This window comes from Aquarana catesbeiana, linkage group LG02 (assembly GCF_042186555.1).
Source record: "Aquarana catesbeiana isolate 2022-GZ linkage group LG02, ASM4218655v1, whole genome shotgun sequence".
NCBI classification, from domain to species: Eukaryota; Metazoa; Chordata; class Amphibia; order Anura; family Ranidae; genus Aquarana; species Aquarana catesbeiana.
In genome coordinates this window covers 518662106-518690007 of record NC_133325.1, presented here as the reverse complement: position 1 = coordinate 518690007, position 27902 = coordinate 518662106, and the positions used below count along the sequence as shown (strand labels likewise).

The window sequence follows — 27902 nt, the reverse complement described above, 5'->3', positions numbered from 1 at the left end:
ATTCTGGGGTTACAGGGAAATAATATAAAGTCATATTTATGTGCTTATACCACCTCTATGTATAAATACATTTAATAATTACTAATTTGCCCTTTTCTTGCAGTCAGATATTGGATTTGGAAAACTTGAGACATATATAAAGCTGGACAAACTGGGAGAGGTAAGACAAAATCTATTGAACTAACATTTGTCTGTATTATTATGTCTTGTTATGTCTTAACAGCCCTTATTATTTCCACACGTTTTTTACTAAATGTAATTGGTACTGTGGTTTGATATTAACAAGTATACACAAAATAATAGTAGGGCAGGGTTAAATCCCATATCAGGTTATTATTATTATTTATTTTTTTGCCCGTACCCCACTTCTTGTTCTAGATATGCAACAGGGTATTATAGTACACTGATGAAGTGCTGGTTCACACCACAAAAATGCACTCCAGATCCATTTCGGATGTGTTTCTGCATGCATGTTTTTAACACGTTTTTGACGGGTTCCCGTGCATTTTTGATGCATCTCCGGATGCATTCCAGATGCTTTTTTCTTCTTTTTTCCTTTTTACTGTACCGGTTCTGGTGCATTTTTGATGCGTTTTACTGCGTTCCAATACAGTCCAGTGGAACTGACTGCACTGGTGAGAACTATGCCATTGGAAACCATATAACCTACTTTCCATGCGTTTTTGATGCAAAAAAAAAACGCTCTGGACTGAATGTGGTGTGAACTGGACCTAAGAGAGAACCGGGCTGCACACCAGGGATGTAGAAAAAGCCAATGAGTTTAAAAAGCAGTCAGTAAGGACAAGCAACACACACAGGCAACCTCCCAACCTCCTAACACATTTAACCCCTACACAGCTTAATAATCAGTCCCTATGATTAAGCCCTGTAGGGAGTGTGGCGCATTAGGGCATGGCCTCAAGTGGGAGGTTGCCTGTGTGTCCTGCTTGTATTTACTGCTTGCTCACTGGATGTTTTTTTATGTTGCTGGTGTGCAGACATGTTCTTTCTTAATCAGTGTGCATTATGGGAGCTGAGACAGACACCTGGGCTTCAGCATCCAGCTACACCACAAGACAAAGCAGTGCAGCGGGATGCTTTTGAGCAATGATACAACACAGCTGGTCTAACAGGAAATTATAGTAAATCTTACCAAACTAGTGGAAAAATTGCCTTAGCTAGTTGTCACTGAATATCGGTCCTTTTTGGAAGATTTCCCTTACCTCATGCTTTGGTGAACTAAAAATTTCCAGATTTCCCTCTTTTTGTCTCAGTGGTCACCAGGACAAATAGAGGAATGAATCTCTGCAGCTGGGGCACAGACAGCAATAAAACTTGAGAGAAGCTCTAGTTCTTACTGTATCTCTTACCTGTACAGAGGGTCTATCCCTTACTGTCTGCCCCCATGGCAAACTTCTTGCTATGGGGGGCAGAAGTGCAGACTCAATCCTGAGCCAGGCGTTGTACAACCATAGACACACATAGTGCTGCTCGGGGTCCCCCCCCCTCCTTCCTCACAGGATTTGACTGACAGTAGCATGAGTCAATGGCTTCCGCTGCTTTGGAGTCTCCTGTGGAAGGAGAGAGGGAGGAGAAGGGCTGCTGCAGACGGGCACAGCGCTGGATTGAGATCAGGCTCAGGTAAGGGTTTAAGGGGGCTGCAGAGAACTTTTGAAAGTTTTTTTACCTGCAGAGAATGCATTAAGTTAAACACCATTTTTTCTTTTATAACCAATTTAAACCTAAACCTCAGGCAAACCGCTAAATTAAATGGTTTGAATACATACATTTTTTTTCTCTGGAGCACTGCACTAAAAATAAGTATTTATACACTATCCATGCCAACAAGCACACATAACACAAGAGGAGGAAATGTGCACTTTATTCACAATTGAAAATTAAGCCTTGAAAATACATACAAGGAACACATCGCACCTGTTCTAGACTTTATCCACGCATAGAAATAGTGTTCCCAGCCATCTTATTGTTTGTTTCGATAGTTTGGTAATCCAGGAACCACTTTTTATTACCTATTTAAAATTTCTGACACACAGAAAGCCTGGTACATTAAACCAACAATACAAATAATTTTATGATAGCCACTGATCAGATTGAATCCTGTCTGGAAGTTTGTATCTAATTAGTGATATATCATTTAAGTGAGACAAATTAATTTCCCTTACAACTGGAGAAAGAAAATATTTCCACCTGCAAAGTAGTCTTTAAAGTGGTTGTTAAGCCACTGAGTCTTCTTTTGTTATATTAAATGATGTGCCCTAGTGTATGTGTTTTTTGAAAAATAAGCCGCTGTATACCTTATTTTATAGCGCCCGTTGGTACTCAGTTGACCGGCTGCCTCTCTCCTCTCTCGATCTGACAGCTACAGCAGGAGGGACTGAGAATCCCCTGCTGATGTCAACAAGGAGGAGGAGAGAGGCGGCCGGTGACGTGAGCGACGCTATAAAATAAAGTATACAGCTTCTTATTTTTTTTTAAACGCATACACTGGGGCACATCATTTAATATATAGTAGTTGAGGTTGATAAAGGACACAAATCCATCAAGTCCAACCGATGTGTGTGATTATATGTCTACATTGTATATCCCTGTATGTTGCGGTCGTTCAAGTGCTTATCTAATAGTTTTTTTAAACCGATGCCCCCCCGCTGAGACCACCGCCTGTGGAAGAGAATTCCACATCCTTGCCGCTCTTACAGTAAAGAACCCTCTACGCATTTTAACCAGTTGCCAACCGGCCCATAGCCAAATGATGCCGGTTCCTCCCACCCCTTTCTGTACCGATCGGTACAGAGGGGGAGAGATCGGATGGGAGCCGCGCTGTGGGCTGGATGTGTAGTGCCCACAGCGGTGACATGTGCAGTCACATCCATCCGTCCATCCCTCCATGGTTAGCCACCCCCCCATGCTCTGCAATTCCCTGTGCAATACTCTGCAATACTCTGTGCAATACTCTGCAATACCCCACAATACTCTGCAATGCCCCGCAATACTCTGCAATGCCCCGCAATACTCTGCAATGCCCCACAATGCCCCGCAATACTCTTCAATGCCCCGCAGTACTATGCAATACTCTGCAATCCCCCGCAATACTCTGCAATTCCCCGCAATACTCTGCAATGCCCTGCAATATCCCACAATACTCTGCAATACCCCGCAATACTCTGCAATACCCCACAATACTCTGCAATTCCCCGTAATACTCTGCAATGCCCTGCAATACCCCGCAATACTCTGCAATACCCCGCAATACTCTGCAATACCCCGCAATACTCTGCAATACCCCACCATACCCAGCCATACTCTGCCATACCCAGCCATATTCTGTAATACTCGGTGATACCCAGCCATGCTCGGCTATACTCAGCCATACTCTTCCATACTCGGCTGTACTCGGCCTCTGTATGTGGCCAGGCTGTGGAAGTCTCACACATGTGGTATCGCCGTACTCCGGAGGAGTAGGAGAATCTATTTTGGGGTGTCATTTTTGGTATGTACATGCTATGTGTTAGAAATATTGTATAAATGGACAACTTTGTGTTAAAAAAAAGTGTTTTAACCACTTCCCGCCCACCGGCCGTCATACGACGTCCTTGACTTTGTGTGGGGATATCTGAATGATGGGTGCAGCCACAGGCATCATTCAGATATCAGCTTTTTCAGCTGGCGATTCCCTACACCATGAGAATGATCATAGTGGCTGTTCCGCTGCTTGATCGTTCTTACAGGAGGCGAGAGGGGACGCCCCCCCTCGCCGCCCTCAGGTGCTTCTACTAACTCACCGCTACGATCGAAGCCAGGATCTTTTTTTTATTTTTTTTTTATTTCAGGCTTCCCAGCCTAGAGGTGAGATGTGGGGTCTATTGACCCCATAACTCACTGTAAAGAGGACCTGTCATGCCATATTCCTATTACAGGGGATGTTTACATTCCTTGTAATAGAAATAAAAGTGATCAAAAATTTTTTTTTTGGAAAAAAGCCTCAAACTAAAATAAAGTAAAATGAACAATAAAAAAAAAAAAAAAAAATTTTTTTCCCCATGTCCCTGTGTGCTCGCATGCAGAAGCGAACACATACGTAAGTTGGGCCCACATATGAAAATGGTGTTCAAACCACACATTTGAGGTATCGCTGCGAACGGTAGAGCAAGAGCAATAATTTTGGCCCTAGACCTCCTCTGTAACTCACAACATGTAACCAGTAAAAAATTTTAAAGCGTCTCCTATGGGGATTTTTAAGTAGAGAAGTTTGGCGCCATTCCACAAGCGTGTGCAATTTTGAAGGGTGACATGTTAGATATCTATTTACTCGGCATAACTTCATCTTTTACATTATGCAAAAACATTGGGCTAACTTTACTGTTTTGTTTTTTTTTAAAGCACAAAACTGTTTTTTTTTTAAAAAAAAAGGCGTTCAAAAAACTGCTGCGCAAATACCGTGTGAGACAAAAAGTTGCAACGACCGCCATTGTATTCTCTAGGGTCTTTGCTAAAAAAATATATATAATGTTTTGGGGTTCTATGTAATTTTCTAGCAAATAAATTATGATTTTTACATGTAGGACAGAAATGTCAGAATTGGCCTGGGTGCTCCTAGAATGCCTGATGGTGCTCCCTGCATGTTGGGCCTCTGTATGTGGCCATGCTGTGTAAAAGACTCACACATGTGGTATCACCATACTCGGGAGTAATAGCAGAATGTGTTTTGGGGTGTAATTTGTGGTATGCATATGCTGTGTGTGAGAGAATAACCTGCTAATGTGACAATTTTGTGAAAAAAAAAAAAAAAAAAGAAAAAAAAAATCTTGATTTTGCAAAGAATTGTGGGAAAAAACTTCAAAAAACTCATCATGCATCTTTCTAAATACAGTGGAATGTCTTCTTTCCAAAAAGGGGTCATTTGGGGGGTATTTGTACTTTTCTGGCATGTTAGAAATGAGATAGGCCGTCAGTAATTCGGGTGTGATCAATTTTCAGAGATTGGCACCATAGCTTGTGGACTCTATAACTTTCACAAAGACCAAATAATATACACCGATTTGGGTTATTTTTACCAACGATATGTAGCGGTATAAATTTTGGCCAAAATATATGAAGAAAAAATGACTAATTTGCAAAATTTTATAACAGAAACGAAGAAAAATGCATTTTTTTACAGAATTTTCAGTCTTTTTTCTTTTATAGCGCAAAAAATAAAGAACCCAGCAGTGATTAAATACCACCAAAAGAAAGCTCTATTTCTGTGAAAAAAAGGACAAAAATTTCATTTGGGTACAGTGTTACATGACTGAGTAATTGTCATTCAAAGTGTGAAAGCACCGAAAGCTGAAAATTGGTCTGGTTATTAAGGGGGTTTAAGTGCCCAGTGGTCAAGTGGTTAAGGTTAAACCTCTTTTCTTCTCATTTTAATGAGTGACCACATGTCTTGTTAAACTCCCTTCCGCAAAAAAGTTTTATCCCTATTTTGGGGTCACCAGTATGGTATTTGTAAATTGAAATCGCACCATTTCCAGTACATCCTTCCTGAGGACTGGTACCCAAAACTGGACAGCATACTCCAGGTGCGGACAGACCAAAGTCTTGTAGAGTGGGAGAATTATCGCTTTATCCATTGTGTTAATCCCTTTTTTAATGCATGCCAATATTCTGTTTGCTTTGTTAGCAGCAGCTTGGCATTGCATTCCATTGCTGAGCCTATCATCTACTAGGATCCCCAGGTCCTTTTCCATCCTAGATTCCCCCAGAGGTTCTCCCCCCAGTGTATAGATTGCATTCATGTTTTTGCTACCCAAATGCATTATTTTACATTTTACCACATTAAACCTCATTTGCCTTGTAGTTGCCCATTTAATTTGTTCAGATCATCTTGCAAAGTTTCCCCATCCTTCGGAGAAGTTATTGCCCTGCTTAGCTTAGTATCATCAGCAAAATACAGTTGTGCCCATAAGTTTACATACCCTGGCAGAATTTATGATTTTTTGGCCATTTTTCAGAGAATTTGAATCATAACGCAAAAACATTTCTTTAATTCATGGTTAGTGTTTGGCTGAAGCCATTTATTATCAATCAACTGTGTTTACTCTTTTTAAATCATAATGACAACAGAAGGGAATTCCACATCCTTGCCACTCTTACAGTAAAGAACCCTCTACGCAGTTTAATCACCTACAGACCTCCCGCCATTGTTTTACGTCGCTAATTTGAAGAGGAGTATCGATGTTATGGCAGCAGCTAGCTGTCATAACCCTGGTATCATCTTCTTCAGTGGGCAGTCCGCTTTCAGATAAAAGTGGTCTCTGTGGCAGATTTGCCGCAAGATCACTTTTATCGGCAGCGGGAGAGGGCCACCCCTCCCGCCATGCTCCTGTGCCCTCCGCCGTTTACCAGAGCCATCAGTAGCAGCGGAGGTAATCGCATCCTCTTGCTGGCCTGGTATGGAGACGAGTGAGGGGAAGATGGCCCCCACCCGTCTCCATATCATTGCAGGGTGGAAGCGACATCAAAACGTCACTTCCGCCCATAGCTCTTAAAGGGTAATTTTTTTTTTCAAATGACAAATTTATTTTTATTTTTTTATTGTATTTTAGTGTAAATCTGGTCTTTTTGACCCTAGATCTCACATTTAAGAGGTCAATGCTTATTTTCTATTGCAAGGGATGTTTACATTCCTTGTAATAGGAATAAAAGTGACACTTTTTTTTTTTTTTAAAGAACAGTGTAAAAATAAAAGGTAAAATAAATAAGAAAAAATAAAAAAAAATTTAAACACGCCTCATCCTGCCAAGCTCGCTTGCAGAAGTGAACGTGAGTCGCCCCCGCGTGAGGTATTGCCACGATCAGTAGAGCGAGAGCAATAATTTTAGCCCTAGATCTCCTCTGTAACTCAAAACATGCAACCTGTAGAATTTTTTAAACGCCGCCTATGGAGATTTTTAAGGGTAAAAGTTTGTTGCCATTCCACGAGCAGGTGCCATTTTGAAGCATGACATGTTAGGTATCAATTTACTCGGCGTAACATTACCTTTCACAGTATAAAAAAATTGGGCTAACTTTACTGTTGTCTTATTTTTTAAATCAAAAAAGTGTATTTTTTCCAAAAAAAGTGTGCTTGTAAGACCGCTGCGCAAATACAGTGTGACACAAAGTATTACAACGACCGCCATTTTATTCTCTGGGGTGTTAGAAAATAATACATATATAACTTTTGGCTGTTCTAAGTAATTTTCTAGCAAAAAAAAAAATGTTTTTATCTTGTAAACACCAAATCTCAGAAAAAGGCTCAGTCCTTAAGTGGTTAAGGTTTAACCTCTTTTCTTCTAATCTTATTAAACTCCCTTCCGCAGAAAAGTTTTATCCCTATTGTGGGGGTCACCAGTACGGAATTTGTAAATTTAAATCATATCCCCTCTCAAGTGTCTCTTCTCCAGAGAGAATAAGTTCAGTGCTCGTTTCTTCATAATTAATATCCTCCAGTCCTTTTATTCGTTTTGTTGCCCTTCTCTGTACTCGCTCCATTTCCAGCACATCCTTTCTGAGGACTGGTGCCCAAAACTGGACAGCATACTCCAGGTGCAGGCCGGATCAGAGTCTTGTAGAGTGGGAGAATTACCGCTTTATCTCTTGAGTTAATCCCCCCTTTTAATGCATGCCAATATTCTGTTTCCTTTGTTAGCAGCAGCTTGGCATTGCATGCCATTGCTGAGCCTATCATCTACTAGGACCCTCAGGTTCTTTTCCATCCTTGATTCCCCCAGTGGTTCTCCCCCCCAGTGAGTAGATTGCATTCCTATTTTTGCCACCCAGATGCATTATTTTACATTTTTCCACATTGAACCTCATTTGCCATGTAGTTGCCCATCCCATTTATTTGTTCAGATCTACTTGCAAGGTTTTCACATCCTGCGGAGAAGTTATTGCTCTGCTTAGCTTAGTATCGTCTGCAAATACAGAGACTGAAATGTTTACCCCATCCTCCAGGTCGTTTATTAATAAATTAAATAGGATTGGTCCCAGGACAGAACCCTGAGGGACCCTACTTTCCACCCCTGACCATTCCGAGTACTCCCCATTTATCACTACCCTCTGTACTCTCCCTTTTAGCCAGTTTTCAATCCATGTACTCACCCTATGATCCATGCCAACTGACCTTACTTTGTACAGTAAACGTTTATGGGGAACTGTGTCAAATTCTTGTGCAAAATCCAGATACACCACGTCTACGGGCCTTCCTTTATCTAGATGGAAGCTCACCTCCTCATAGAAGGTTAATAGATTGGTGTGACAAGAACGATTCTTCATGAATCCATGCCTATTACTACTAATGATACCGTTTCATTACTAAAATCTTGTATATAGTCCCTTATCATACCCTCCAAGAGCTTGCATACTATTGATGTTAGGCTAACTGGTCTGTAATTCCCAGGGATGTATTTTGGCCTGTTTTTAACTATTGGTGCTACATTGGCTTTTCTCCAATCAGCTGGTACCATTCCAGTCAGTAGATGGTCTGGCAATTACTTGACTGAGTTCCCTAAGGACCCTCAGGTTCAAGCCATCTGGTCCCGCTGACTTATTAATGTTTTTCAAATCAAGTTTTTCAAGGCCAATATGGTCTGTCCTCCCTTTTTTACTATTTACATGCTTAAAGAATTTCTTGGGATTTTTTTTGCTCTCCTCCGCTGTGTGTATATTTTTTATTTCAAACACCCTAGAGAATAAAATGGCAGTCGTTGCAATACTTTCTGTCAAACCGTATTTGCGCAGCAGTCTTACAAGCGTACTTTTTTGGAAAAAAATACACTTTTTTGAATTAAAAAATAAGACACATTTTTTTTATATGGTGAAAGATAATTTTACTCCGAGTAAATTGATACCCAACATGTCACGCTTCAAAATTGCGCCCGCTCGTGGAATGGCAACAAACTTTAACCCTTAAAAATCTACATAGGCAACATTTAAAAAATTTTACAGGTTGCATGTTTTGAGTTACAGAGGAGGTCTAGAGCTAGAATTATTGCTCTCACTCTACCGATCGCAGCGATACATCACATGTGTTGTTTGAACACCGTTTTCATATGCAGGAGCTGCTCACGTATGCGTTCGCTTCTGCATGCGAGCTTGGTGGGACAGGGCGCGTTTAAAAAATACATTTTTATTTTTCTTATTTATTTTACCTTTTATTTTTAATTTTTACACTGTTCTTTAAAAAAAAATTTGTGTCACTTTTTTTCCTATTGCAAGGAATGTAAACATCCCTTGTAATAGAAAAAAAGCATGACAGGACCTCTTAAATATGAGATCTGGGGTCAAAAAGACCTAAAAAATTTTGTAATTTAAAAAAAATTCCCCCAAAAAATGGCCCTTTAAGAGCTATGGGCGGAAGTGACATTTTGACATCGCTTCTGCCCTGCAATGGTATGGAGACAGGTGGGGGCCATCTTCCCCTCACTCGTCTCCACACCCAGCAAGGAAGAGGATCCGATCGCCCCTGCCGCTGCCGACGACTCCGGTAAGTGGCGGAGGGCACCAGAGCATGGCGGGAGGGGGGCCCCTCTCCCGCCACCGATAAAAGGGATCTTGCGGTAAATCCGCCGCAGAGACCACCATTTTCTGAAACCGGACTGCTGGCCGAAGAAGAGGATAGCGAGTTTATGGCAGCTAGCTGTTGCTATAACAATGGTATTCCTCTTCAAAGTTAGGATGTATATCGGCGTGCGGCAGTCTGGAAGTGGTTAAAGAATTTCTTGGGGTTTTTTTTGCTCTCCCCCACTATGTGTTTTTCGTGTTCTATCTTAGCCGCTCTATAATTGCACCCTTACATTTCTTTTTTGTAAAGTCTGAATGCTGATGATGATCCCTCAGCCTTGTATTTTTTGAAGGCCTTCTCCTTTGCTTTTATATGCAATTTTACATTGGAGATAAGCCATCCAGGACTTCTGTTTGCTCTTTTAACCACTTGAGCCCCGGACCATTATGCTGCCTAAGGACCAGAGGTCTTTTTCCAATTTGGCACTGCGTCGGTTTAACTTTTAATTGCGCGGTCATGCAATGCTGTACCCAAACGAAATTTGCGTCCTTTTCTTCCCACAAATAGAGCTTTCTTTTGATGGCATTTGATCACCTCTGCGTTTTTTATTTTTTGCGCTATAAACGGAAAAAGACCGAAAATTTTGAAAAAAAATGATATTTTCTACTTTTTGTTATAAAAAAAATCCAATAAACTCAATTTTAGTCATACATTTAGGCCAAAATTTATTCGGCCACATGTCTTTGGTAAAAAAAAATGTCAATAAGCGTATATTTATTGGTTTGCGCAAGTTATAGCGTCTACAAACTAGGGTACATTTTCTGGAATTTACACAGCTTTTAGTTTATGACTGCCTATGCCATTTCTTGAGGTGCTAAAATGGCAGGGCAGTACAAAACCCCCCCAAATGACCCCATTTTGGAAAGTAGACACCCCAAGGAAATTGCTGAGAGGCATGTTGAACCCATTGAATATTTATTTTTTTTGTCCCAAGTGATTGAATAATGACAAAAAAAAAAAAATATTTACAAAAAGTTGTCACTAAATGATATATTGCTCACACAGGCCATGGACCTATGTGGAATTGCACCCCAAAATACATTCAGCTGCTTCTCCTGAGTATGGGGATACCACATGTGTGGGACTTTTTGGGAGCCTAGCCGCGTACGGGGCCCCGAAAACCAATCACCGCCTTCAGGATTTCTAAGGGCATAAATTTTTGATTTCACTCCTCACTACCTATCACAGTTTTGAAGGCCATAAAATGCCCAGATGGCACAAAAACCCCCCAAATGACCCCATTTTGGAAAGTAGACACCCCAAGCTATTTGCTGAGAGGCATGTTGAGACCATGGAATACTTTCTTTTTTGACACAAGTTGCGGGAAAGTGACAATTGTTTTTTTTTTTTTGCACAAAGTTGTCACTAAATGATATATTTCTCACACAGGCCATGGGCATATGTGGAATTGCACCCCAAAATACATTTAGCTGCTTCTCCTGAGTATGAGGATACCACATGTGTGGGACTTTTTGGGAGCCTAGCTGCATACCGGGCCCCGAAAACCAAGCACCGCCTTCAGGATTTCTAAGGGCGTAATGTTGTGATTTCACTCCTCACTACCTATCACAGTTTTGAAGGCCATAAAATGCCAAGATGGCACAAAACCCCCCCCAAATGACCCCATTTTGGAAAGTAGACACCCCAAACTATTTGCTGAGAGGCATGTTGAGTCCATGGAATATTTTATATTTTGACACAAGTTGCGGGAAAGTAACACTTTTTTTTTTTTTTGCACAAAGTTGTCACTAAATGATATATTGCTCAAACATGCCATGGGCATATGTGGAATTACACCCCAAAATACATTCTGCTGCTTCTCCTGAGTACGGGGATACCACATGTTTAGGACTTTTTGGGAGCCTAGCCGCGTACGGGGCCCCGAAAACCAAGCACCGCCTTCAGGATTTCTAAGGGCATAAATTTTTGATTTCACTCCTCACTTCCTATCACAGTTTTGAAGGCCATAAAATGCCAAGATGGCACAAAACCCCCCCAAATGACCCCATTTTGGAAAGTAGACACCCCAAGCTATTTGCTGAGAGGCATGTTGAGTCCATGGAATATTTTATTTTTTGACACAAGTTGCGGGAAAGTGACAATTTTTTTTTTTTTTGCACAAAGTTGTCACTAAATGATATATTTCTCACACAGGCCATGGGCATATGTGGAATTGCACCCCAAAATACATTTAGCTGCTTCTCCTGAGTATGGGGATACCACATGTGTGGGACTTTTTGGGAGCCTAGCCGCATACGGGGCCCCGAAAACCAAGCACCGCCTTCAGGATTTCTAAGGGCGTAAAGTTGTGATTTCACTCCTCACTGCCTATCACAGTTTTGAAGGCCATAAAAAGCCCAGATGGCACAAAACCCCCCCAAATGACCCCATTTTGGAAAGTAGACACCCCAAGCTATTTGCTGAGAGGCATGTTGAGTCCATGGAATATTTTATATTTTGACACAAGTTGCGGGAAAGTGACAATTTTTTATTTATTTATTTTTTTTTTGCACAAAGTTGTCACTAAATGATATATTGCTCAAACATGCCATGGGCATATGTGGAATTACACCCCAAAATATATTCTGCTGCTTCTCCTGAGTACGGGGATACCACATGTGTGGGACTTTTTGGGAGCCTAGCCGCATACGGGGCCCCGAAAACCAAGCACCGGCTTCAGGATTTCTAAGGGCGTTAAGTTGTGATTCCACTCCTCACTACCTATCACAGTTTTGAAGGCCATAAAATGCCAAGATGGCACAAAACCCCCCCAAATGACCCCATTTTAGAAAGTAGACACCCCAAGCTATTTGCTGAGAGGCATGGTGAGGCATGCAGCTCTCATTTGTTTTTGAAAATGAAGAAAGACAAGAAAAATGTATTTTTTTTTTTCTTTTTTCAATTTTCAAAAGTTTGTGACAAAAAGTGAGGTCTGCAAAATACTCACTATACCTCTCAGCAAATAGCTTGGGGTGTCTATTTTCCAAAATGGGGTCATTTGGGGGGGGTTTGAACTGTCCTGGCATTTTATGCACAACATTTAGAAGCTTATGTCACACATCACCCACTCTTCTAACCACTTGAAGACAAAGCCCTTTCTGACACTTTTTGATTACATGAAAAAATAATTTTTTTTTTCAAGAAAATTACTTTGAACCCCCAAACATTATATATTTTTTTAAAGCAAATGCCCTACAGATTGAAATGGTGGGTGTTTCATATTTTTTTTTCACACAGTATTTGCGCAGCGATTTTTCAAACGCATTTTTTGGGGAAAAAACACACTTTTTTAAATTTTAATGCACTAAAACACACTATATTGCCCAAATGTTTGATGAAATAAAAAAGATGATCTTAGGCCGAGTACATGGATACCAAACATGACATGCTTTAAAATTGCGCACAAACGCGCAGCGGCGACAAATTAAATACATTTTTAAAAGCCTTTAAAAGCCTTTACAGGTTACCACTTTAGATTTACAGAGGAGGTCTACTGCTAAAATTACTGCCCTCGTTCTGTCCTTCGCGGTGATACCTCACATGCATGCTGCAATTGCTGTTTACATTTGACGCCAGACCGACGCTTGCGTTCGCCTTTGCGCGAGAGCAGGGGGGGACAGGGGTGCTTTTTTTTTTTTTTTTTTTTTTCTTTATTATTTGTTTGCTTTTTTATCTTATTTTTAAACTGTTCCTTTCATTTTTATTTTTTTTTTAAATTAATTTTATTGTTATCTCAGGGAATGTAAATATCCCCTATGATAGCAATAGGTAGTGACAGGTACTCTTTTTTTAAAAAATTGGGCTCTATTAGACCCTAGATCTCTCCTCTGCCCTCAAAGCATCTGACCACACCAAGATCGGTGTGATAAAATGCTTTCCCAATTTCCCAATGGCGCTGTTTACATTCGGCGAAATCTAAGTCATGAAATGCTCGTAGCTTCCGGTTTCTTAGGCCATAGAGATGTTTGGAGCCATTCTGGTCTCTGATCAGCTCTATGGTCAGCTGGCTGAATCACCGGCCGCATTTTCAGGTTCCCTGTTGGCACAGGAAAGCCAGAGAAAAACATGGAAGACAGTGGGGGGGGGGGGCATTCCCTCCCACTGCTTGCAAAAGCAGTCTAGAGGCTAATTAGCCGCTAGGATTGCTTTTACATGAAAGCCGACCGCTGGCTGAAAAGAATGATACCAAGATGATACCTAAACCTGCAGGCATCATTCTGGTATAACCACTCAAAGTCCAGCAACATACCAGTACGTTGCTGGTCCTTGTTAGGCATATGTTGTAAACTTTTTTTTCATGCAGCCTGTGGGCTGAACGAAAAAAAGATATTGATCGGTGGGTATGCCCACCATTAGAATACCTCCCTTCATCCACCCACTTCTAATGATGGGCATACATGCACCATTTATATATGCCGAAGCATGGGGGCATCCTCCCGCAAAAGGCAGGAGCAAATTGCTCCTCCACCCACTGCTGCCCCCACGCTTCGGCATATATGCTGAAGTATGTAACTGTGGTGGTGAAATCACCTCCGACAGCGCTGGAGTCATGGCTTTATATATCGTGGGAGCAAACGCTGTTGCTGTCAAGATAAATAAATCCGTGCTGCAACTGAATGGCGTACCTGCTAAGCAAATGATGGTTGACAATAAAACAAAGTAACATTACAGTATAATAGTAAGACTTACCATACCTGCAAAGCAAATACAAAAAAAAAAACATAGTAAAAAATAAAACATTTAACGCAACCTGTGCCTAAAATATATATATGCCGAAGCATTGGGGCATCCTCCCGCAAAAGGCAGGAGCAAATTGCTCCTCCACCCACTGCTGCCCCCACGCTTCGGCATATATGCTGAAGTATGTAACTGTGGTGGTGAAATCACCTCCGACAGCGCTGGAGTCACGGCTTTATATATCGTGGGAGGAAACGCTGTTGCTGTCAAGATAAATAAATCCGCGCTGCAACTGAATGGTGTACCTGCTAAGCAAATGATGGTTAACAATAAAACAAAGTAACATTACAGTATAACAGTAAGACTTACCATACCTGCAAAGCAAATACAAAAAAAAAAACATAGTAAAAAATAAAACATTTAACGCAACCTGTGCCTAAAATATATAAATGCCGAAGCATGGGGGCATCCTCCCGCAAAAGGCAGGAGCAAATTGCTCCTCCACCCACTGCTGCCCCCACGCTTCGGCATATATGCTGAAGTATGTAACTGTGGTGGTGAAATCACCTCCGACAGCGCTGGAGTCACGGCTTTATATATCGTGGGAGCAAACGCTGTTGCTGTCAAGATAAATAAATCCGCGCTGCAACTGAATGGCGTACCTGAAAACAATAAAATGGTTACCAACAAAACACAGTAAACGGTAAAGTATAAAAAATCTGAAAAGCAAACATGGTAAAACATAATAACAATAAAACATTGCAGAATAGAATAGAGTAAAAAAGAGCAGAACAATAGAGAGAGAATAGAGAGAGAGAGAACAATAAAACAACAACTATTTTTGGTTTTTTTATTTTATATATTTTTTTTGTGTTTTTATTTTTTTATTTTTTTTTTTTTTACACTTTTTTTTAGTAACTTTTAACTTTTGTAATTCGTTCCAGGTTTGGGTCTCTCAAAATGCAATGGCATCTTGGGAGACCCTGTGTTAGTGTGCCTAGTCTGTGCAGTGCTGAACCCTACGCTAATACTCAACTAATGTATGGTAGCGTTCAAAGCATTCACCCATGCAAAGACCAGGATTGCCAGGACAGGAGGGACAATAAGACCGGGTGTCACGCCTAAATCCGCGCTTGCTGCAGACACGACATCTTTTTTGGGGGGCTCGTTGGGTAGGGGTACTCGGGATGGCATAAAGAAAATGCCTCTCATGCAGCCGGCTTACTGCATGTGGTTGAGGAAGGTGAGGTAGAGCACCGTCTGGAAACAGAAGGGCTCTGACGATCTCTTCCTGGAATTTAAGGAATGATCCAGTCTGTCCTGAAGCTCTGTATAGCACATGAGCGTTCAGCAAAGCCAACTGAAATAAATAAACAGACACTTTTTTGTACCAGCGTCTGGCCTTACGGGCAACTAGGTACGGCGCCAACAACTGGTCGTTGAGGTCCACCCCTCCCATATTAAGGTTGTATTTGTGGACACAGAGGGGTTTCTCCACAACACCAGTCGCCGTAGGAATTTGGGTCGTCATGTCTGCATGAAGGGAGGTGAGAACGAAAACATTCTTCTTATCCCTCCACTTCATAGCGAGCAAATTATTATACTTCAAGAAGGCTCTCTCCCCCAGCCTAAGACGGGAATCTACAAGCCGCTGGGGAAAGCCCCGGCGATTAGGTCGCACGGTGCCACATGCTCCAATCTGCTAATCAAACAAGTGACTAAAAAGTGGCACGCTCGTATAATAATTGTCCACGTACAAGTGGTAACCCTTTCCGAATAAGGGTGACACCAAGTCCCACACTATCTTGCCAGCGCTTCCTATGTAGTCAGGGCAGTTTGTCGGCTCTACGTGACTATCTTTGCCCTCGTAAACCATAAAACTATATGTATAGCCTGTGGCCCTGTCACAGAGCTTATACATCTTGACCCCGTATCTGGCACGCTTGCTGGGAAGGTACTGTTTGAATGACAAGCGACCAGAAAATTTAATCAGGGACTCATCAACGCAGACAACTTGATGGGGGGTAAATAAGTCTGCAAAACTTTGGTTGAAGTGGTTTACGAGGGGCCGAATTTTGTAGAGCCGATCGTATGCAGGGTCTCCACGAGGACGACAGAGTTCATTGTCGTTGAAGTGCATGAACCGCAAAATCTGCTCGTATCGTGCCCTGGCCATGGAAGCAGAGAACAAGGGTGAATGGTAAATTGGGTCAGTGGACCAATATGACCGCAACTTACTCTTTTTATTCAACCCCATGAGGAGGGAAAGGCCCAGAAAGGTCTTAAATTCAGAGACCGTAATTGGTCTCCAATCTCTGGCAAGGGAGGACTGAGGATTAGCGGCGATGTGTTGACCAGCGTATAAATTGCTTTGGTCCACAATAGATCTATAGAGATCTTCGGTGAAAAACAGTGAATAAAAATCCAGTGGCGTAAAGTGAACTGTTTCCACCTGAATTCCGGGTTGGCCAGTGAAAGGGGGAAGTACGGGTGCTGCAGAAGTGGTGGGTTCCCAATTCGGATTGGCCAATGCAGCAGGAAGGGCACTATGGGCACGACGGGCCTGTCTTTGTTTTCTTGGTGGCAGCGGGACACTACTAGTGCTTGCCACCTCGCCAGCTTGAACTGCACTTATGGGACTCGCCACGTCACCACGTGATACTGCAGTGCTGGATGTACGACCAGGGTGTACTAGGCCGCTGGTGCTTGCCAGTTCACCAGAAGGAGTAGCGGCGCTAGTACTTCTCTGCTCCATACGAGAGCCCTGCGGTTCTTGCACTTCAAGGACAGAAGAAGATTGGGGTCTGGTACGCCTGACCTTAGCAGGGACCACAACTCCGTCGTCAGAGCTATCTGTCATGGAGCCGCTGTCCTCTACAGGTTCGTATTCTGAGCCTGAACTTGACAGATGAGTGACTTCCTCTTCACTATCTGTCATACTCAGAAACGTGTAGGCCTCTTCACTAGTGTACCTTAGATTTGCCATTTTGAGCTCTAAATTTAGGGGTACACTAGTGAGACTCACAGGCAAAAAAGCTCCTGACTGTCAGCGACTGTATCAAAATGCTACCAAAAAACTGTTAGCGATCGCAGGGATCAGGCCTGACTCTGCGAACGCTGCAGTTATGTGTGCTTAGTGTTTTGTAAGTGTCAGTTATCGATCGATACTGCACTTGGGTGGGCTGGGCAGGGCTGGGCCGAGGAGCAAAACGCAGGTGCTAGCAGGTATCTGGGCTGATCCCGCTAACACTGCGTTTCAGGGAACCCTAAACTGCTGGGGAGTATAGATCTGATCGGATCAGATATCGATCCGCTCAGATACTATAGCACTAAGGGAGGTGTATGCTGCGTGCGTGGGTTTTAGCGGTACTGGCGCTAACCTGACGCTGCCTGGGGCAACGCAGACCTTAGCTGACCCTAAAAATTTAATTTATATCACCGCCGGGCAATTAGGGGGTTAAACCTTTATAGGGTAATAAACGGCGGGTGCCCTAAAACTATAATAAACTGTAATAAACTGTAATAAACTACAAAAAACAAACTAGCTAACCAGCGTCACCCGTAACACTTATACGGTGATTGCTGGTGAAAGGGTTAACTAGGGGGCAATCAGGGGGTTAAAACCTTTAGCAGGTAGTATATGGGGGTCCCTGTCGCTATAAAACACTGACAGTGAACCTATATACTTACCTCCCTAACTAGCGTCACCTGTGTCACTAATACAGCGATCAGAAAAACGATCGCTTAGCGACACTGGTGACGGGGGGTAATCAAGGGGTTAACCTTTATTAGGGGGTGTTAGGGGGGTACCCTGGACCTAAGGGGGGGTACCCTAGACCTAAAGGGGGCTAACCTAACTGCCCTAACACTTGTAACTGACACAAACTGACACCAATGCAAAAAAAAAAAAAAAATGCTATTGGTGTCAGAGTGACAGGGGGTACAGGGGGGTGATCGGGGGGTGATGGGGGGTGACAAGTGTGCCTGGCGTGTTCTACTGTTAGTGTAGTGTTGTGCAGACTTACTTGATGTCTTCTCTCCTCGGCGCCGCGATGAAAATACCGGCTCGAGGAGGGATGACATCACTTCCTTTACCTCTGTTTACATTACAGAGGAAAAGGAAGCATTCTCATTCGCCGGGAGCGATTGGGAGGGGGTGGCCAACAATGGATGGCCTCCCCCTCACCTCTCATCGCCCGGGAAGAAATGGCGACCGCCTCGGGCACCATGGGGGGGACCGATCGGACCCCCCACCCGCGGAAGGCAAATCACGTACATGTACGTGATTTTGCCTGTCCGTGCCACCTTGCCGACGTACATCGGCGTGAGGCGGTCGTCATGTGGTTAAATGTATTTCCCCATGGGATGCACTGGCTAATGCCCTTATTTAATATGCTCTTAAAGCAAACCCATCTCTCCTCCGTATTCTTTGTTCCCAAGATTTTATCCCAATTTATATCTTCTAGCAAGGTTCGTAGTTTAGGGAAGCTGGCTCTTTTGAAATTCAGTGTCTTTGTATTCCCCTTATATTTCTTATTTATGTGATTTATACTGAGGCTAATTGACCTGTGATCGCTGTTTCCTAAATTGCCCCTTATTTCCACATCCGTGATCAGGTCTGTATTGTTGGTAATCAGTAGGTCTAGTAACGCTTTGTTTCTAGTTAGTGCGTCTGCATGAAGTTCCACATTAAGCAATTTTATTATGTAGATTTCAGTGCGATTAAATGCTTTTCGCTATTCTCCTTGTAAACCAGTGCATAAAATAACAACTTTTTGGGTTTAGTGGATAGGCTTATGTTATGGGATAGGTTTGGGAGTTAAATTCAAGCTTGTGATTTGGGGTTTAAAGGAGAAGTACAATCTAAGCTCGTTTTTGGCTGTACTTCTCCTGTGGATCACAGGAGTGCAGTTCATTTTGCACTTCTGTGACCCATTTTCAGCAGAGAGCGGGAAGAAGTCTGCAGATTTCTGCCTGCTCTCTGCTGAGGTCACAGAGTCGGTCCAGTCTTGGGATCCTTGGACCGGCACCTGGCTCAGCCTCTCAGCGAGCTCCACAGCCCAGCGCTCCAGTGAGTGCGGGGGGCAGAACAAAGAGCTGCTGCTCATGGAGCTGTGAGAGTCGAGCGATCGGTCGGTACTCAGTATTAGATGCGCCGGGGGGCAGATGCAGCATCGGACCGATGCTGCATCTACCTAGCTAAGTATCATTCTAAAAAAAAAACATACTTCTCTTTTAAATTTAGGTTTAAGTTGATGTTAGGTTACTATTATATTTTGATGTGTTCATACTGGGTCCCATTTATAAAGAGGAGACATACTGGAATGTGTATGCCATTTTCTTGTATATCACTTTTGTGAGCAAGTATGCCAGCCATCTTCCACTATTTATAAAAGAACAGCTAGCTGGTATACTGGAAAAATGAAGAACAAAATGTGTATCTTCTGGAAGGAGGAAAAAACAAGCATCTGCAGAACAGAAAAAAAATATGCTAAACTTCTTTGGGAGAGAATATATTACAGGCAACAATATTTTTCGCCCGGGTTGCATATATCCCCTGCGCTTCAACAATGGTAAACATAGATCAGAACAAAGCTCCTTCGGCAGCCAAAAAGCTGGAAAAAGACTTTGGGCAAGATGGCACTGGCGGCCTTCCTTCCATGGCCATTTCCTCACTCCCTCTGCTGGGTACGCAGGACAACTTCCCTCATCTACCTCAACCCTTGAATCCTGAGGTCCCAGGCTCCCAGCAAGGCTCTGTAGCAAACTCTGCTCCTGCTCCTGATTATGAAGCCACAGGTGAGCCTGACTCCTTTCCATTTGAACCCACTCTTACTCAAATTATGAAGACTATTCAGGATTGCAAGGCTGCCCTAATAGAACAAATAAGCACTATATAAATAGATTTTTCCCTGCTTAAGCAGGATGTGCAGAATTTGCAGGAACACACTGGGGCCGTGGAGGAACGTATCAGTACTGGGGAAGACACCCTCGCTCCCCTCTCTACTTCCATGCGTGAGGCCTCTAGTGAACTGGCGGCGCTTCGGGCTAAGGTGGATGACTTAGAAAATAGGTCTCGCTGCAATAATCTGTGATTTGTGGGTTTTCCTGAAAAATCTAAAGGGTCCTCTCCTGAGCGCTTTCTATACACCTGGCTAAAGGAGACCCGCTACCTTTGCTATAAAGCATGCGTACCATACACCACCCTGCCCTCCTCCAGAAGGTGCTTCTCCCAGAACTATCATAGCCTGTATTCTTAATTTCCAGGATAAAGTCTCCATCCTATGATACTAAGTGGTCTAGTAAATTTAGGCATCTGTTGAGTCCCTATCTTTTGCGTACCTTCAATGCAGCCTTGGGTGAGAGTATCCTTCCTCCTTCTATGCGGAAGGCTCTGATTGTTCTTATCTTTAAGCCACACAAGAACCCATTGAATTGTGACTCTTATAGACCTCATTAATTAATGTAGATGCAAAGATCTTAGTGAAGGTATTCACCAATTGCATGAACAAAGTTGTTCTTTCCCTGGGACAAAGTGATCAAGGGGGGTTCATTCCAGGCTGCTCTAGGAGAATGAATATAATCAGACTTTTTCATAACTTGCAATATCCTTATGGGCTATCCAATACCTGGGGCATAGTTTCTTTAGATAAGGCCTTCCATAGTGTGGTATGGCCTTACCTATTTAAAGTGTTACAAGTGTTACGCAGAGGGTTCTTTACTGTAAGAGCAGCAAGGATGTGGAATTCCCTTCCACAGGTGGTGATATCAGCGGGGAGCATCGATAGTTTCAAAAAACTATTAGATAAGCACCTGATAGACCACAACATACAGGGATATACAATGTAATACTGACATATAATCACACACATAGGTTGAACTTGATGGACTTTTCAACCTCACCTACTATCTAACTATGTAACAACTTTATGGATTTTGGTTCTTGGATGATTGCCTGGCATACGATTTTTATATACCAGCTTGGTTTCCAGAGTTTGGGTTAATTGTTCTATCTCGCCTACATTTTCCATCTCCAGAGGGACATGCCAGGGCTTCCCTTTACTTGCTGTTTGCTCTGGCTATTGAGCCCCTGGCTGTTCGTGTACGGCCCTTACCCTGTATTCATGGTCTTATTGCTGGCTCCATAGAGGAACGAATTTCATTATATGCTCACAATACACTTATATACAGTTGTGCTCATAAGTTTACATACCCTGGCAGAATTTATGATTTCTTGGCCATTTTTCAGAGAATATGAATAATACCACACAAACTTTTCTTTCACTCATGGTTAGTGTTTGGCTGAAGCCATTTATTATCAATCAACTGTGTTTACTCTTTTTAAATTATAATGGCAACAGAAACTACCCTAATGACCCTGATCAAAAGTTTACATACCCCAGTTCTTAACATAGTGTATTGCCCCCTTTAACATCAGTGACAGCTTGAAGTCTTTTGTGGTATTTGTATGAACTGCACATTTGAGATCTCCCCAGAGAGGCTCAATGATATTGAGGTCAGGAGACTGAGATGGCCACTCCAGAACCTTCACTATATTCTGCTGTAGCCAATGACAGGTTGACTTGGCCTTGTGTTTTGGATCATTGTCATGTTGGAATGTCCAAGTACATCCCATGCGCAGCTTCCTGGCTGACGAATGCAAATGTTCTTCCAGTATTTTTTGATAACAGACTGCATTCATCTTGCCAACAATTTTGACCAAATTTCCTGTGCCTTTGTAGTTCACACATCCCCAAAACATCAGCGATCCACCTCCGTACCTTTCATCATAGGCCTTGTGGACTCCTCTCCAAATGTAGCGTTTATGGTTGTGGCCAAAAAGCCTCAAAAGTCTCAACACTCCAAATGACTTTGTGCCAGAAGGTTTGAGGCTTGTCTTTGTGCTGTTTGGTGTATTGTAAGCGGGATACTTTGTGACATTTGCGTAGTAATGGCTTTCTTCTGGTGACTCGACCATGCAGCCCATCTTTCTTCAAGTGCCTTCTTATTGTGCATCTTGAAACAGCCACACCACATGTTCTCGGAGAGTCCTGTATTTCACCTGAAGTTATTTGTGGGTTTTTCCTGGAAGTTATGGCTGAAATTTTAGCTGGTCTACCTGACCGTGGTTTGGTTTCAACAGAACCCCTCATTTTCCACTTCTTGATTAGAGTTTGAACATTGCTGATTGGCATGCTTAATTCCTTGGGTATCTTTTGATATCCCTTTCCTGATTTATACAGTTCAACTACCTTTTCCTGCAGATCCTTTGACAATTCGTTTGCTTTCCCCATGACTCAGAATCCAAAAACGTCAGTGCAGCACTGGATGAAAGTTGGTGGTGATCTATGACTGGTTGCATCCTTCCTTAACCACCTGCCTGTACTACTCCTTACTGTACTGCTACTGAAGCCGCTATAGTTTCCTCCTTCTAATCTCTGCACAACATGTGTTACAAGTAGCATGTGTATCGAAGGCAGGTTCCCCCCTGTCCTGGGACAACTATGTTATGTACCACATTATCTCTATTACTATAGTAACTTGTTTCTCTAAGGCTGTGTGGATTGCCTCCTTCAATAACTCACTCTAGTATAACCCCACTCTGCATGAACTCCTTAGGTTTCCAGATCCACAACGCTGGATTTCCAGGGGCATTAAATATCTTTATCACTTATACACTGAGCGGGGCCTTAAGTCCTTTGCCCAGTTAAAAGACAAATTTAACCTTCCTTCTTCCTTTTTATTTTTTTATTACTAGTTCCCTCATGCTCTCGGTGCACAATTTGGCTCTCACTTGCTCCGTTATCTGTGGCCCCATTGGAGAAAATACTAAGACACCACTAAATTAATCTCAGAATAGTACTCTCCCCTAATGCCGGATTTTAATCCTAGGCTTGTTGCTGCACAAACTCGATGGGCTGCATTGAATATTAATCTTGAGGACTGATGAGGACTGGACTGAATTTATTGATACATAGAAGAGTTCAGTAATATCCTCCAGAGATAAAATTATACAAATAAAGAACTTTCACCATAGCCTCCTTACTCCTTCTCGGATGTGTAAGATGGGCATACGCCCCACATCTGAATGTTTTAGAGGCTGTGGAGACTCTGCTGATTTCATACATGTTTTTGGTCCTGCCCTATAATTCATACGTTTTGGTCAGAAGTTAACTCATTTTTATTTACTATGTTGGGTTTACCTAATATATTGCACCCTAAAAAATGTTGTACTAGGTATATTTTAGTTATCTTTGGTGAACAACTGTTCCTGCAAATGTAATAGTCTTTTAAGTTTACTGTAAGAGGCCATGCCTTAGGAGGCAGGGGAAAGGAAGAGCTGGGCAGTTGCTTCTCCTCCAAGCCGAACAGGACATGTGTCCTAAGATCCGATTGGCCAGGGATCCCTAAGACTCCCTGGCTAATCTGGTCTCAGGTACCACTCCTGGATTGTGCGGGAGGAGAATCAGGAAGACAATAGCAAATATTATTTTGCTATTGTCACACAACTGGGTGGGCTCAAGGCGCAGTGCTCTGCGCCCCAAGCCCACCCTTTTTTTAAGCCAATTAGAGCTTCAGGCTCTAATCATCTGCGAAAAAAGAAAAAAAAAACCCAATTGAAATCCATGTGTCTGGCACCCTGTATGTAGATTAGGGGGCGGGCGTATGGATTAGGGAGGCAGCGCCCCCCGCTGCCCCTTATGGACGGGTCACCACTAAACATGACCATTTGGCTTAAATTGGTAAACACAAATTTACCTCTGTATAAACTTACCTTTGAACTCATCTTCTTGATAACTATGGCATAAATGGGTATCTGGTCCCCTTACCCCGACGTTCTTGGATCCTGGAAGTTAGCATAATCTCTTTATTTTTCACTGCCTTTGGTATTGTATTGGTGTCCTTTGATTTGCATATACCCTTCCATCTCTATGTATATTGTGATTTAATACATACTGTCATTTTTTTTTTTTTTTAATCACCATTATTATATCTTATGGAGACACGGGAGGCATAGTTTGGTTCTGTTTGTTAACCTGCTTATTGTTTGTTGTACTTTCTGTATAACAACTGGAAAATTCTCAATAAACATATCTTAAAAAAAAATAAAAACAAATGGCATACCAGAACAAAACCTCCTATTCTTTACAAAAAGTGAATATGAGTCCATTTATAATGTTCAGTAGTATCCACTCTCTGCAGAACGTTGTAGTGATTATTCCTCATTTCTCCTGCATTTTACATTTAATTCATAACATGCAGAATGTAATGTTTTTTGTCCTGCGGCTGGTCGTCTGACTAACGCAGTGTAGGAGGAGAGCAAGGTCAAGACAAGTTTCTTCCTTTCAGCCTTTTTCTTCTTTACCATTCATTAAAATGAATAGGACTGTACTTGCTTTAGAGTCTTGGAGCAAATGAAGTGGAAAGCACATTTGTAAAGCAAACAGCTGTGCTTTATGAATGGGCTAGATGATTTGTTTTTATTTTTGGAAAGCTGTGGTAGACCCCTAAATATTTATATAAATGTTGTTGTGATTTTTTTCTACAGTAGAGTTATGCGGCCATACACAATGGTGGCATGTGTGGTTCCCTGTCTTAAAATCTGTAAACTGTTTTGCAGGGCACATATGCCACTGTATTTAAGGGACGCAGCAAGCTAACAGAGAACCTGGTGGCTCTTAAAGAGATCAGACTAGAGCATGAGGAAGGAGCACCGTGCACAGCTATCAGAGAAGGTATGAGAGAGGAAGCAGGTACATTGTCACAGATAATTTTATCTGGCACTACAGGTAAAAGCTTTTGCCTGAATAATTAACATGTTTGTGGTTTTTACTTATGTGTGTTATTAATATGCTGCCTTAAGTTACACTCACCTTTAGTATACCTGGTAAGGCGTGTCACAGGGCCTTTTCTGTGAATGGGCCTTAAGTGATGAGCTTTGTAGGCGGAATTGCGCTTTGAAAGTCACGAGCAGGAACACTCGTTCCCGCCATGCATAGTATGAATTGGGCCTTAGGTGTGGACAAGTGAAGGGAGATTAATTAAAAATACTTCTGTAAAAGAGCACAGTGCCACGCTATGAGAAAATTAAACTGGCAATTTTTTTTTTTACTTTTGGATAGAGCGGTAAACCTTAACTTTTAAATGCAGATTATGTCCAGTTCAGAAGATTTTTGCCACATTTAAATACATTTAAATACTGTGTCCCCATTGAGTAAATTCCCCCTTGTTTAATGTTCTGCCTGACACCTGTGAACCAGAAGTGAGGGGAAATGTGCTTAATGGGGACACTGTATACTAGAAAGTCTTTATTGGTATCTGCATTAAGTTGGGTTTTTCCTGTGACTTAATTTCCAGTAGACAGGAATTGGTGAGATTTTTTCTTACTTACTGTTTTGAGTGCACTTATAAAGTAAGGAAGTAAAGAAAATGCTTCCAAAAAGGAACAAAGAAAGTCAGAGTTGACATCGGTTCTGATTTCCCCCCACTAAAAAAAGGTTTTAGCAAGAGTTTAAGATTTGAGCTTTAAATTGACCCTATGAAAAAAAAACTCCCCAGTTGTTCCCTGTAAAATAATAGGTTGTATACTTTTCTGTTCAGCAGGCTGCAATTTAATTCTTCACTTTCTTGTAGACTTGTGTGCACTACTGCTATCCAACATTTCCAGTTATGTCAGATAGTGTGTTCCCCACAAGGGGCTGTGGGTCCTCCTGCCAGCTCCTACATACCTACATAACTACAGTAGTGACGTTGGGGGTGGTAGCAATAAACCCAGCGCCTAACAGGGGACACACTATCCAACAGATCTGGAAGTGCCCGGAGATCTGCATTTTTTTTTTTCATAACAGATGTCATATGTGAGCATCATTCTTTTATTATGCAATAGAGAGATTAATAGTTTCTGGTAGATCTTGTTGGCTTGGTGTGGCCATAGATGACTCAATTATCAAAATGGATTGCCTGTTATTTCAGGCATCATTTATGACGCCATTATTTATTTTCTAACAGGCAATAAATAATAAGACGTTTTAGCACTTTTTTTTTTAGAATGAGATATTCAAAATTTCCCTTTGAGTAGCTCCATTCTTTGCTATACAGTAGAAGAGAAGTTTAAATTGCTGTGAGTGACATTTATAATTTCTGTGGCACATCGAGACAAGGGTAAACAGGTGCAATGAAACTAATTTATTCTAATTAGGCAGTTTTCTTCTGGAATAAAATCTCTACCCCTTTCAAATTCCTAATTGTGCAAATGTTAGTGTAGAAAATATGTCTCACCTACAATTGTAGTTCTGTCGCAGACCTATAAAAATACATTTCTGTTTCCTGCTAAGGATTGCAGGATTGGGGATTGCACATACACTTAAGAACTGTCGTACAGATTTTTCTAACTGCCAGGCAGCCTGAATTGTATCCGATGTGTTGCTTTGGTGTACAAACCCCAAACCACCATCAAGCAAAATATCTTGGTGGGTTTTGGCACTCTGGTGACTTGTTTAAGGGCAGGTAGGTATATACCCTGTCCATTGTTTTTACAAAAATACCTGCGCATCCTAGTAAGTAACTAGTCTATCCCACTTTCTGATCAGTTATCGGTTAATACCCAAATCAGTAATTTTAAATTCTGTACGGTAACATCATGAATTACTGTAATTAATATTGCTTACATGTGAAACTGTGTTTGATCCTATGTATTTTCTCTATTCCAGTGTCCCTTTTGAAGAATCTGAAGCATGCTAACATTGTAACACTTCATGACATCATCCACACAAATTATTCTTTAACTTTAGTCTTTGAATACCTGGTAAGCTTAATATACCTAACATATGGTCAAAAACAAGATGCAAATGGGGTATTGTGTTAAGCAATTACAACCTTTATTGGAGACTCATCAGTTATTGCCTTAATGTTATTTCCAATAAGAATTTTCTTCTTAATCCTATCCCTCCTCATTACTTACCTCTCTGTGGCCTGCATTGTTTTGCGCATTCAATTAATCCAGATCTTCATCATTGTGTTGAAAGTCATACTACATTGTTTACTTTAGTTAATACCCTAAGCCTAAGTAGACAGACTGAACGTGAACACTGAAGTTGCTTTTACATGACAGGTTACTTGTGGGGAGTTATGCAGCTCCCTGGGCAAGCTCTCTCTTTTCCCAGGCTAAACTGCAGCCAATCACAGTGTCTTGTCTGGCTCTCTTTCCTATCCCTGTGATGCCACTCTGCATATCCACAGCCAAGGAGGGAGAGATGGCATCTGCTGCAGTCGGGATGGTTGTGTGTGGGTTGCTGTGTACACAACTGTGGCATTCAGTTCCATGCAGCTACAGTCTTGGCAGTACTGCAGACTGAGACTACAAATGTTTGGGAAAGTGTGGTGATATGTGATCCCCCAACACTAGTGAAGGGTCAAAAAGTCTCAAAAGAGGATGTGCCAGAATTTTTGCCCCCCTGTTTTGCTATCTCTGTTAGTGCTGTTACTGTGTGAATGAAGTGATACACAAGGTGATACACATCCAATTGCACATGAGTATATTAAGGATGTTGTTTGAGTATACACGGCAAGATTGAGATGACCTCATCTACACATATCATTTGTATATGGTTATTGTAGATAG

The 27902-nt window shown here is 42.0% G+C and overlaps 1 protein-coding gene across 2 annotated transcripts in view; it reads left to right on the top strand.

Moving 5' to 3' along the window:
• Positions 1-27902, top strand: part of CDK18 (cyclin dependent kinase 18) — a 476627-nt gene that overhangs the window by 290003 nt on the left and 158722 nt on the right. For both annotated transcript variants that reach the window (XM_073615801.1, XM_073615800.1), the window contains exons 5-7: positions 104-160; positions 24903-25017; positions 26992-27086. In XM_073615801.1, coding sequence (XP_073471902.1) covers positions 104-160; positions 24903-25017; positions 26992-27086 — 267 coding nt within the window. The remainder of the gene's footprint in view (positions 1-103; positions 161-24902; positions 25018-26991; positions 27087-27902) is intronic.